The sequence below is a fragment of the Ammospiza nelsoni genome, chromosome 7 (genome assembly GCF_027579445.1).
Source record: "Ammospiza nelsoni isolate bAmmNel1 chromosome 7, bAmmNel1.pri, whole genome shotgun sequence".
Taxonomy (NCBI): domain Eukaryota; kingdom Metazoa; phylum Chordata; class Aves; order Passeriformes; family Passerellidae; genus Ammospiza; species Ammospiza nelsoni.
The window spans coordinates 18,741,517-18,754,640 of NC_080639.1; the positions used below are offsets into that span (position 1 = coordinate 18,741,517).

The following is a 13,124-nucleotide window of genomic DNA, read 5'->3' on the forward strand; positions in this document are numbered from 1 at the left end:
ATATGACTTGGCTTTAGGCCATGGAGTTCTGCAGGCCTCATTTCTCCATTACAGAAGCTGTTTTCTCTATTGTCTCACATGCTTGTTCAGTACAAAAGTCTAGGATATCTTAAAAAGATAGACTGGAAGTTGTACCCCATCTCAGTCTACCCCCAGTCACAGCTCCTGAGCAGGAATCTGTGTTGCACTTTGCTGGTTTTATGCTGCATAATGTCTGCATGGTTTAAAGCTTCTGGGCACTATTGGAGTTGAAATAATAGCTGAAAAAATCAAATTGTAGTGCAATCAGTTGCCAATCAAATTGTGTATGCAAGTACAATAATGCTCTCCTCCCCTGTCAAAGCATATATATCTTTTCAGTCTTCTGCAAGTTCTACTTGAATGCCTCTTTTTCTCTACTGCTTTTAGAAAATGCTAGGTAGAAATCTATCTGCAAGTTGGCCCTTTTGATTGCCCTCTCATTTTGGATATTTTTGGAATTCATATTTAGAAATTTTTGTAATTGGAGAAACACCTTTATTCCTGTACTTCATAGATACTGTGGGTGCTTTATAGACGTGTTTTCAAGATAACATACAACAACCTTACATTGTTGTTTAATGTCATAATTGTTTTCATCTCAACATTTATTCATTATTCAAACACCAAAAGAACTGACACCAATAAGTGTTATCTGGCCCAGTTTTCCTTTTCCTTCTCCCTCCTTTATACTTGGTGAAGCTCAGCTGAGTATGGTTCTTCCTGATTTGATAGGTGCTAGAGGGAGAATCAAGCTAATTTTTTTCTTTTGTATCTTGAGATAAATGAACTCTAACAGTTTCATTAATAAATTGACATCTGCCCCATTTATTGCTGCACTTGGATGAAAGAAGAAATTGTCTTCTAGAAAAACAGAATATAATTGTAAAAAAGCTATTAATCTTCATTGATGAACTGTTAGCAGCCCCAAGAATTCTAACAATGCATGTTATGTATGCAGGAATTATTTCATTTTATGTTATGCTTGTTTATTTTTAAGGAAGACAGCTTTGAGGAAAAACCATTTAGAGAGCAGGAAGAGTATATTGGTGAATCTCACTGTTTGCAAAGAAGGGATGAGTGAGTACCAGAAGATTAGAGGTAGAGTACACTGAGAAAACAAGTTAAGCGAATAGCAAATTTTGTAATACCTTTAAGTAAGTTAAGTAAGCCTGTATTGTAAGCTTTGAATTAGCAGTGGCTTAAGGCAAATCAGATGTGACAAAATCTCTGTGGAACAGAAATCTTACTGTAGTTTTTAGGTTTTTTTTTTAAATCTAAGTGAATTTGGGTTTTCTTTAGACTCTGAAAAACAACCTGCTGTGTACCTTAGAAAAAAACCCAAACAAACAGGAACAACAGCAAAAACAATGTTGCTCCACTCTGCTCTTCAAAAACCTTTTCTGGACTTGCAAAGCTATTTTACAATAAGAACATTTCTTTGGGTTTTCGCTTGATGTCTTCCACTCTGGTTTTCTTGATATACTGAATTAAAATATCCACATTGTTTTAGAAGGATAAATTAAGAGCAAGTTGCTTTTAGTGTGAGAAAGTCTAGAGAAGAAAAAGAGAAATGTGACAGTCATGAGTAATTTTTGAACTAAAGGAGGGTTGATTTTGAGTAGATACAAAAGAAATTTTTTTATTATGAGGGTGGTGAAAACTGGAACGGGTTGCCCAGAGAAGTGGCAGATGTTCCATCCCTGGGAAAATTAATTGGATGGGGTTCTGAGCATCCTGGTCTAGGTTAAGATGTCACTGCTTATTGCAGGGTGATTGGACTGGACAACATTTAAAGGTGCATTTCCAACCATTCTTGGTCCCTATGAACTTATGGCCTTGTAGGAAAAGCTACTCTGAGTGAAACAAAAATGAACATGTTTGAGCATTATGCTATGGCAGTTTTCTCTCCATAGCACACAATTACAGTGGAATTCCTGCTACATTGCTGATGCTGTTCTACTTCAAAATAAACCAGAAAAACAACATAATATATGACCTAAAATGAAAACATTTACGTTGAGTAAAGTTTGCATGCACATTTGGAAGTTTGCTGAGCAGACAGTGGTAGGGTTGATACCTTAATTTAGATGGATTGAAACACAGTTCTGTTTTAAAGTACTATGAAATCTCTCTGTAGCATGAAGCCACATGGTAAAATTAACTCTTGAAGAACATTTCTTAAAAAATTTTTGTAAGCCTTATTTATGTATTAGGAAACTGTGAAAGTAACTTTCCTGCAAGTAACATTTCCAGATGATCTTTATCCGGGCAAGCTGGCAGAGGTCTCCAAATATTGCTCTCAGGTACAGAGAAGACACCAGGCTTTTAATACGTTCCTGTGTGCATGTAGAATTCAAATGTGTCTTAACCACTAACCACAGTGAGTGTATTCCCAGGGAGCATGGAACTCTCACCAGGTAGAAAAGGCAGTAAAACAGTGCCCAAAACATTGGTATTGTTTCTGATTCAACCATCAAATGAATCCAAGCAATTTATATAAGGTTAAATAGAATAAGGCATACAGGCACAGTACTAAGAAGAGGTAATGCATCTGTTCAAACCAAACAGATTATTTTCAAATGCTTACCACTGATCAAGAACACTACACATTTACCTTAAGTATTAAATGGTCTTACTGCACATTACTAGCATACCATAGTACTTGATCAGCTGACGTATTTTCAAAATTTTAAGATGGTGAAAATCAGCTGTTGATGGTAAAATAATACATTGAAGCAAAGGAATTATTTTCTAATTTTGTTAGATTTATTTGTGAAATGCTCTGTTATGGGTACCAAGGGCTGATAACACTTCTTATTCATTGCTTTCAGCAACTGTTGGCTACTGCTGATGCCCTAGAGCAGTTGTTTTGTCCCTGACAGTGCTTAAGATCCACAGGGAAGTGCCACTGCTCTGGTCCTCCCTGCCTGCTGTTGGCATGCCATTTATGCAGAATTGTTTTCCAGCATTGACAAGGAAGTTTGGGCACTGATGTCTTCAGCCTCAGTTGAGAGAGACTGCTGGAGAGCTGTTAGCACTGATACCCTACAGGCTCTGAGCTTTTTGTTTGATCCAGGTTAGAGAGAGGGAGTGGAAGATTGTGCCTGCTTTGGCAGGGGATGGGCACGTTGCAGTAGCAGGTCTAAGATCCCTTTTCTCTTTGTAAGGATGCTGAACTCAAGTATCATGCATTCAGCACGGATGTTACCAGGTTTTAGGGATAACTTTACACTAAATTAATGTTCATCAAGCAACAGTCAGCTAGCCAGTACTGCCCTTCCAAATGGCTCTGGAAAAGTATCCATAGTGACTGTACTCTGCCACCCTTCCCAGCCATATCAGCAAGGATTTTTTTGTCTCCATTTGTATCAATCCCTAATGTATTTGACTGCATTTATACATATTGTGTTCTTGTAAAATACTGCTCAGGTTTGGAAAGCTATGTTATTTTTCAGGCAGGTATTCTGGGAAGTTGGCAAGTTCTGCAGTTCCCTGGCCATCAGCAGAAATGTTGTTGCCAATGAATATTAAAAAAAAAAAAAAGCTTCCTTCAGGAGTTGGAGACCTTGAGACCTTCAGGGATAATTGTGTAGAAGAGGTTTTGGCTGCATGCAAGGCTTGTCTTTCTTTGACAAGGAAATGGGCCAAAAAAGGATCTATGGAATAATTTGTTTTCACCCAAGAACACAGCATGATTAAGAGACATTTGTGATGGCAAGATTCCTTATATTCCTGTGGCTTTTTATGGAGTGTCAAGAGTCTAGTCATAAGTGTTGGTTCAGAGTTTTCAGAAAATAGAAGTGAAATTCTGGCACCTAATTTTAAGAAAGACTTTTACCTTCTGGCTGCAAAGCACATTAAGACTCTTTCTCCCAGAGTGATTAAGTCCAAGTGACCTTTAGGCTGAGTCTTAAGTTTTCCCAGGTCAGTGTATGAAGTTGTTTGAAATGAAGGAGGACATGAGTAGTCCTGAGGGGTATTAATTTGTCATTTGATTGCAACTATGCACTCTAAACAATGCCCGTGTCTAGAAATTCTTCTCATCATAAAATAGCCTGTGAAAGTGGTGAATAGCTACTGTACAATTCCGTATGTGGACTATAAATTCATCCTCTCAGATGGTAAGAGTGTATCTGTGCTCTCAATCCTTCCCTTTTTCCTATTGTTTCTTTACTGAATGCTGCATACAGGTAGGTGGCTGATTCTGAGGCCTGTCTCTCATGGCATGATACCCAATTCAGCTCCTCAGTCCTTTATTATCCTTTACTACCAGCCACATTTTCTCTACTGTTTAATACATTTTCCCACGTTATCTACTCTGCCCCACTGGCAACCAAAGGAACTAGACAGTGATTTCAGACAACTTGGAATAAAAAATGTCTTTTAACTGTAGTCCTGCTGCTTGCAAACAAATGCACAGTGGACACAATGAGACTGTTTGACATGTCAGAGGTTTAATTCTTGGAAAAACATCTGATGTTCCCCTGTATAAACCAAAAGAGAACATACTTTATCTGTGTCCCACTTTCTATTTATTAAACAAAAAACAGCTGGTACCAGTACTTGCCTTTGGAGGAGAGCATCAGGAAGTTGAAATATCAAATCTTGGCTCTACTTAGTTGCCACGGTGATGCATAATTAACTAGGCTGCAGGAATGCTACAGAAAGTAAACATAAGGAAATAGTCTTGCTAGTGGAAAAATTTAAACCATAGTTTTAAGTAAGATTGAAGATTAAGTCTTTATTAATAATTTTCAATTGAACATACATGCTTTTCTGAATATTGTAATTTGATAGAAGTAGTGTCATTATGTGGTCAGGAAAAATTTAAATTAATTTGAAAGAAATAAAACAGGAGTCTGAGACACATTATTGACAGTACAGTCTTTGTAAAAGGCTGGTGTTTCATTGATGTGTGGAGATTTTGGGAGTTTATTCCCTTATTACTAGGAGAATTCTATTTGAAAACCAGTACCTTTCTCCACAACATATCCAATTAGAAAAGAATAAAGGAAAAAAAAATCGATTTGGAGCAAATGGGAAATTAGATAAAGGCAAACAATTCATCTCTTGGAAACTCTATTCCTTATAGTATCAATGACACACTCCATGTGCAGCAGTCTGAACAGATCTACAGCACAGGGGCTGCTCAGTAAAACACACCTGGGGTAGGAGGGTGCACATTCTGACCCTGTGGGAAAGAAAACTAACTTTTTAACAAGTTCTGTCTCTTTTCTGCATTTGGTCATCTTGTTCTTCAGAACAGGACTTCAGAACCAGACAAGACTGGTTCTAGATTTTGAGAGACGTTGCCAAAATCAACACACTGTGTGTACTTAGTAATAGGCCTTGTGATGCTTTTCTGTGCCATATCCTCTTTTGATAAAATTAGTGTAATACTTTTTCTTCTGGAAAACTAAGAGCAATAAGTGACCTCCAGCTTGCTTGAAACTCTGCTTTAAGTAGTCAGAGCAGATGTTACTGATGAGAGCAGCAGTTCACCTGCATCTCTTAATATAAGTAATTCCAATGTATATGTCATTTAAGGCCCATCATTCTTCACCTTCAAACTTGTTTGGTTCTCCTGGTGAAGTGAGAGCCATCAAGGTGCTTGTGTGTGCTCAGTGTGCATTATTCCCACTGACCTGAGCAGATGACAGTGAAGGTTGCTCGCTTTGGCACTGCAAAGTGCTGAGCACTCTTGGCTCATGTGGACGTCTCTGACAGTCAAGGGTGCATAAAGAGGACATCCCGTGGTCAAAGCTTGTTTGCAATACACTGTGTTGAGTATAAAGGTGTCCTGAGGAGTAAGTCTGAATACATCTGCCCCTCCTGCTATAACTTAGGACATTATCTTTCTGCTTTCTGTATTACTTGTATTTACTCAGAACTGCATCTTCTGATGAAATTAGCATTGGGTATTTCTTTCTGTCATTTTGTAATTACTCATGTTTGATTCAATGACCTTTTAGTTTGTATGACATAAAAATATGCATGGAAGTACCAGTTAATCTGCAGGAAAATGCCCACATAGTTCCTACACATTGTGTCCCCTTTCCTTACTGAACAGGATGCAGATTCCATTTACGTTTGAGTGTTTTGCAGAAGTAGCAGTGTCTGAAGTTGCAGTCACTGTCAGAACTATTGATAGGGTGATGGGAAGGTTTGGCATTTTGATGTAGAACAGAGAAAAAAAATACAGACTCTAGAACCATCTATTTTTTGTCCATATTGGCAAGAAGAATGTCATATTTCATCGGAGGCAGGGTCTAAAATTATGCTTCCCCCTGTTTGGCAAGGCCCTGCTGAGCAGAGGAGCCACTTCAGCAAAGTATCGTTATTTACTGTGTTCCTTAACATCTCCAATGAAGCATTTGATTGTAAAGTGAAACCAATCCATCCTTTCAAATTTAGTTCTTAAAACTTATTTGGCACATCTGACCTCATAAGGGGGCCAATACCCTCGCTGCTGTCTGACCACAGAAAGCACTGGAGTGAGCTGTGAAAGCAGCTTCTTGCCTCCATCTTCCCCACAGGAAATGTTGCCAAGTGCAAACACTAGTGTGTTTTCACATGTTTAGACTGCTTTGAGGCAGAAAATGATTGCAAATTCTAAGTGCAGTTTTTAAAAATATGCTGCTGTTCAGGTAAATTGAGCATTCTTATGGTTGCTAAGAGCCTGTATCAAAATGCTGTTCCATCCTGATGCAGAATGGCTGGTGTTGGATAGCTTTCGTGTTATATATCCTGTATATTACAAAGATTTGCCTGAAGCTTGGGACTTAACAAGCAGAACACAGAAGGACTTTTGTACAAAGCTTGAAGAGTTAGTCCTGGGCCTTTGGCCAGGAATAAAGAATGCTTGCCCTTGTGCCATTTTGTCCTGTGCTGCTCGGGTTCTGGCAGCAGTTCTGCTTCAGTGTAATTGTTGGCACTGGAGCTCAGCTGAACCTTGAATGGCCTCTTCCTGCAGCAAGCAGGGGAGCAGAGGTCTGAGACAGCATCAGAGCTGCGGATTGATCGGCTCTAATAGAGGGCTCTGTTATGAGAGCTCCTCATAGCACAGCCAAGCCAATTCACTGCAGTGATAAAGTAGCAAAGCACTAAAAAAAGCCATAAGGAGTGTGAAGTAATTTTTCAGTTTTTCCATAGATAATGGAAAGGCTAAAAGAATACCAGAACAAACAGCTCCTTCTGGGACAGTACTGTTTTCGCTATCTCTCTGCAGTTGTTGTTGATCTCTCCTTCCTATCTGTGCTAAGTAGTAATTCCCCAGCTCGGCTGGACCAGACACAGAGCACAGTCACAGCTTTAAGTGATAAAGTGTTTTTAATTGTTTGCAAAGGCTTGCTTACTCTTATTTATTCTGCTTACTGTTCTTTAAAAAAAACAACTTTCCCATTTCATTGAGGCAGATTTGGAAGTCAAACCAGAAACTTCAGACTCTACTACGATGGAAAACACTTTGTTGGGGAGAAACGTTTTGAGTCCATCCATGACCTGGTGACAGATGGATTGATTACTCTTTATATTGAAACGAAGGCAGCTGAATACATTTCCAAGATGACAATTAATCCAATTTATGAACACATAGGATATACAACCTTAAACAGAGAGCCAGCACACAAAAAGCATATGCCAACCCTGAGAGATGAACATGATGGCAAAGAGTCTACAGGAGAGGATGAGGTAGCAGAAAAGAGGGTAAGCAATTGTTAACCCACTTTTTTTTTTCTGTTAGACTTTTTCTTTTGTACTTTTAACCTTTCCCCTCTACTCTAAGTACTAAAGGTTTCTGCAGCTATTTAGTCTGCATAGTTATTTCCAGTGTTACATTAACAATAATATTTAAACTGGTTATAGAATTTTGTAATGGTAATTTTTGCATATTGCAAATTTTCATGATTTGGAGGTTAGTTATTTGTCATTGTAATTCTTCAGGTCTTTTTATAGTTATGGATGTTACCATTAAGCCACTCCTTTACTTCAAATGGGCAAAGAATATTTAATCTTTAAATTGTTTATAGTATATAAGACAATTGCATTTTACTTCTTAATATATTCAGATTTCCCCAAACAAATGCATTCCATAACCTATTCAGCAGTCTGCATATAATAACAGTAAAGTTGTCCACAATATAAATAAGACTGTTCATTAAGTTGATAAAATGTTAAAACATTTCACTTGGCTAAGTTCAGCCTGTCAGAAGCTGACAGAGCTATTTTTGGCCTCAGCCAGACTTGCAAAGAGGGATTGCTCTCTTCAGAGAGTTGCAGTATCAGCTGAGAAGTAATTGCATCCTGGATTATAAAAGAAAAACTAAGAAGGAAGAAATCTTAGAACTAGTGAATTAAGGGAGGTTGGGAACGTACTGGGCAGACAAAGCAGCTGCCTGAAATTTTATTTGTGGTTCAGAGACTAAACATAAAAGGAAGCCATAATGTAAATTCCATTGTGTTAAATGAAAAATATTGAAAATCTAACAAATGAAAGTATTTTAAAAAGGCATTTTTACACACCTGTAGGTGTTAATGCATGTATAATAGTCTGATATGCTTCCCTATTTCACAAACTTCAGGATGATACACATTAGGTCTATCTATGTAATATGCTCATAGTGCGTAGAAGAAATGCTAACCTTAGTTGGGATCTTTTGTCTCTCCAATCAGAAATGTGTGATTTTAGTTTTTGTGGATGTGGAGGAAAGGTCTGACTGACAATTTCCAACATACATGGCTATTACAGTGAAACTAAGCTCCGTACTGAGTCCACAGAGAGAGAGGCTCATAGCTTTGGTCCCCTCAAATCCTCCTTCAGCAGAATCTGTCATTCTGCACTGAATTTGCTGAGAGATGAAGCACCCAACTTAGCTTAAAGTATGAATCTTCACTGTTATCAGATCATTTTGACAAAAGAAATACTGCTGGGATAGTGAAGCTAGCTGACCACATTTAATATCCAATTTCTCGCCTGTTAGGTAGCAGTAGTAGAGGGGTGAGTTATCACTTACAGTTCTTGACAGCCACTGCTTCCAGCCTGCTGTTTCAAAAGGATTCTTTTTGCATATTATCATAGACAGTTTATTATAATGCAAAGTCTGGGTAAAAATCTTCTTTAAGTCTTCTGGAAGTTACCACTTCGGGTTTCTTTGGTAAAATTAACTCTTCCTGCATTTATAAACTTTCAAGTGACAGCAGAACTCTGTTCTGTTACATTTTTTAGATTGATGAAACAGTGTTCATAGTAAAGAGATTTCAATGATTAGTGTTGAAGAATGCTGTTTTTTTCCACGGATTCCACTCATTGTGTTATGTCCCTCACCATCTGTTTTGAAACATTTTTCATTAAATAGCTCAAGGACTATTGAATATTTGTCAAAGATTGAAATTTTATATAAAAAACCTTTAAACGGATTAGCTAGGTAATCTCAGCATCCCACTCCCTTCATCTGGAACATACAAGTGACTAAAGGGGCTTCAGCCACAAAATAGTTCAACAGCAGTGGTGTCTTCAGTCCTGAAGCCCAGGTTTTAATACTCTTCTTTATTTTGTCTTGGAACTTTATTGATGTGAACACACTGAGGCACACAGAGATCACAGGATAGTTAAATGTGGAGTTTTCAGTTTACTTTTTGAGTGATTGTCCAGTTGGGGTTGCTATCTGTGCCTGCATGGGGACAGTACAGTGTGGTCTTTGTCACTGTGGAGTGGCACAGAGGTGACATCTTGGCTGTCTTTGCACCTCTCAGGGTTTGGGTGGAAAGATGGCACAGATTTTCCTGCGTGTCACTTCACCCAGCAACGCATTCAGCCCCATGACCAGCACCTTATCCCACCAGCAATCTCAGCATTTGGAACAAGCAGCTGTTTATAAATAGGTCAAGTAGTTTTTCTTCCTTTTTGGTGGCAGGGCTGGCAGGTTGATTCCTGTTGTCCAACATGAAGAGAATATCATTGAATTGTAATGAACCAAAGAAAATTGTTCAGAGTTCAACATGAAAAAAACCCATTGTTTTATGACCCAAGCAGCAAGATCTGTGTGCCTATTAGCCCCATGGTGAGGATGAAAATTTCCTCAGTGTGTACAGCGTCTGGCAATGAATGCATGTTCATCAGTTTTGAAATGCACAGCTTCTCCCTGCACTGTATGCTTCTTCCTCTGTAAAGAGAGAAAGAAGTCTGGGTCTTTAACGTGATCATCTGATCATCCTGAGCCAAAATATGTTCCCAGATTTGCAGGCTCTGAGGTTGTTCAGATACAAATCTAAATTTGTGCCTGTGACTGTTGCCCAGTCATGTGTGGGAGGTGCATGGAATATAAGTCCTTCAGAAGGAAAGAAGAGACACAAAACCAGTCAGAGCCTGTGGAATAGCTGCTGGGAATGGAGTCTCACTTTCTGCCATGGAAACTGGGCAGCTAGAGAATACACCCCAAGCTTGAGAATGAAATATTAAAGGGCACTCACCCAGTCTTCAGTTTGGTGTGGGGCAGTAGCAGGAAATGCTGCATTTTGTGTTAGATGCCTCCCAGCAGGCACTTGAAATACTTCATTTGTTCCCTGCTCTTTCTGTAATTAATGTATGGTAGAAGAATTCAGTATGTGTTGGGTGACACTTTTCATTTGCAATATATTAAAAAGGAGCCCTAGTAAATGGGAAAGATTTAAAGACTGAAAGAGATGAAAAGTCAAAACTTATGCAATCATTAGATAAGGATTGTAAGACATAAATTGCAATACTCCTGAGTTGTGCAAGAGAGCATATTGTGGCATGATTTAAGATGCAATTTTTGATGGGAAAATATAATCCACTACACAGCATGTGCTTCACTAATAATGAGAAAGAATATAACTGCATACCATGTACAAGTGTACATTAAAAGTTTAAATTCATGGGTAATAATTTAATGCTTTTCCTAACCTCTGAAGGAATTACTAATTAGTCAAGACATAACTGGAGGAGGAGAGACTGAAAACAGGAGAGTGCTTGTCCTACTTGAATGTCCCAAGTAGACATTTTAGCTGTTGTGCTAAAAAGGTGATGCTGGTTCCCAAAAGAGTCTGCAAATTGTTCAGAACTCGGTTGTGGGGCCATCGTGGTCTGTGCATTAAGAGAGGGCTAAGAATGATTTAAAAGAGGATTTCCCATGTGGATTCAATCTATATGACCTAGTGTGGAAGTGGAAATAATAGCCAGTATCATAAGATTTAGTATTCCTCCTGTGCTTTGAATACTGATGGGTCTCTGAACATTCTGTACTCTCAAAGGCAATTATGGCCTTAGAGCAGATCCCCTGCTCTAAACACCCTATAAAAATGGTAGCTCTCAGAAATTAGTAAATATCTAGAAACATAAATCAAAGTCCTTCTTTCAAGCCGCGCAAAATATTCTTTTTTCATTTTGACATGTTTTTGATTTCTTTATAATATGTATAATGTATAAGAGGTTGTATGAGTGATTGATTCAAGATTTAATATTTGTTATGAAAAAATGAAATCATTAGTTATGAGTTATCCTGTCTTTCAAAATGAAATCCTGGGGTAAATGTTAGGATAGCAACTGAATCACATCTGTTCATGTTTACTTTAGTGATAGTGCTATTTCTTTGAGAAACTCAGTGGCTGTAAATCAATTAAAGACTTTTTCTAGACTGTACTACATTCCATTCAATTCCTATAGATGGAAAGAATTGAGAGAAGATTTGTGGCAGCAGTCACCCAACAAAAGCAATCTTCTTTTTCTGTTTTCAATTACCTTAGCTAGTGATACCATTTTTTCCTCTACAGTGAAGAAGGCTGATTTTTCTGCAACTCTGCAAGGAGATCTGAAAATGTCAATCTGTATAATTTTAGTAGGAGACATGTTTTTATACCTGCCTCCAAAGATCATACAGATGACAAAGTTAAGTGTGATCTGTGTACATTTATAATAAATTTGTAATAGACTCCACATACAGAATCAAGGGTTATACTTTCAGGTGTTTGCAGAGGGACCTGTCTTACTTTCCAGCCTTAAATTAACACTTCTATTTTCATTAATGTCACTACTATTTTTCTACTTTTGGTCTCAGTCAAATCTGTTAGTAAGATCTGCTTAAACTTTTCCTTCACCACAGCTTATTTTATCTTCAGGGACAGCACATGAGAGGCAGCAGCTGAGGGAGTTGCAGTGGCTGGCATGGAAGTACAGGCACCCTTATCCAGGCCTGTGATAGAGACACAGAGCTTTGAACAGCACTGTTTGGTGCCCAGTAATGCCAATTCTGGAACTGATAGGGCTCAAAAAGACCTGGTCTTAATAATCAGGGAGCAAAGTATGCTTGGAGGGCTGAAGCAATCTTGATGCTGGAAGTTGTTTGAAATCTTTCCATTTACTTGAATTAACTTCAAAGATGGGTGTATAATGTACACAGCATCTAAACAAGCCATAGCTGTAACAAGGGCAATCATGTTTTTAGAAGTGCAGCTAATGAATGTTTACCTTAAAGCACATTTAAAGATGCAGGACACTAAGCACTGAAGAATCCCATGGGTTAACTGGAGGAGATTGTCAACTCTTTTCTCACAAATGTTCCTTTCCGGTCCCTGCGCGGGTGTCCATGACAATCACTCTCTAACTTTAATGTAATTTATAAATAAAACATAACTCTGTGGAAGGCAGAAACTTCTATTTATTTCTTCTGGGTTTAGCCCATCTTTCAGTAGAGACTTCAAAGCATAGACAATTTTGTCAATTCTGAGAAAGTTCTTAGCAGGATGAAAGACAAGCCTACTTTTTAGGTAGCTGCTCCAGCATATCAGCAACATAATGCTCAGAGGAGATTGCCCCAGACTCAGTTTTCCTCATCTTTCCTTTCTGTGCATTAGCATTTCTGTAGGTAGGGAACCAGTGTCATGTACAGTGTTATACATGGCACATGTGGGCCAAACTAAAACTGCAAATGGTTACAATGCATTTTTACAAACATATATGGTTTTAACTTAACCCTGTGTTTATCAATACCCAGGAAAGGAGAGTTAAGTGCACATGTTACCCAGTGTATAGATATCAGTACAAAGAAAATTCTTTTCTCCAAACTGCAGAGTGCTTTTTCTACTTAGAA

General features: G+C 38.2%; 1 protein-coding gene across 4 annotated transcripts in view; it reads left to right on the forward strand.

Moving 5' to 3' along the window:
* CHN1 (chimerin 1) overlaps nt 1–13,124 on the forward strand; it is a 92,444-nt gene that overhangs the window by 38,181 nt on the left and 41,139 nt on the right. For all 4 annotated transcript variants that reach the window (XM_059475801.1, XM_059475802.1, XM_059475804.1 and 1 more), the window contains one exon: nt 7,437–7,725. In XM_059475801.1, the coding sequence (XP_059331784.1) occupies nt 7,437–7,725 (289 nt within the window). The remainder of the gene's footprint in view (nt 1–7,436; nt 7,726–13,124) is intronic.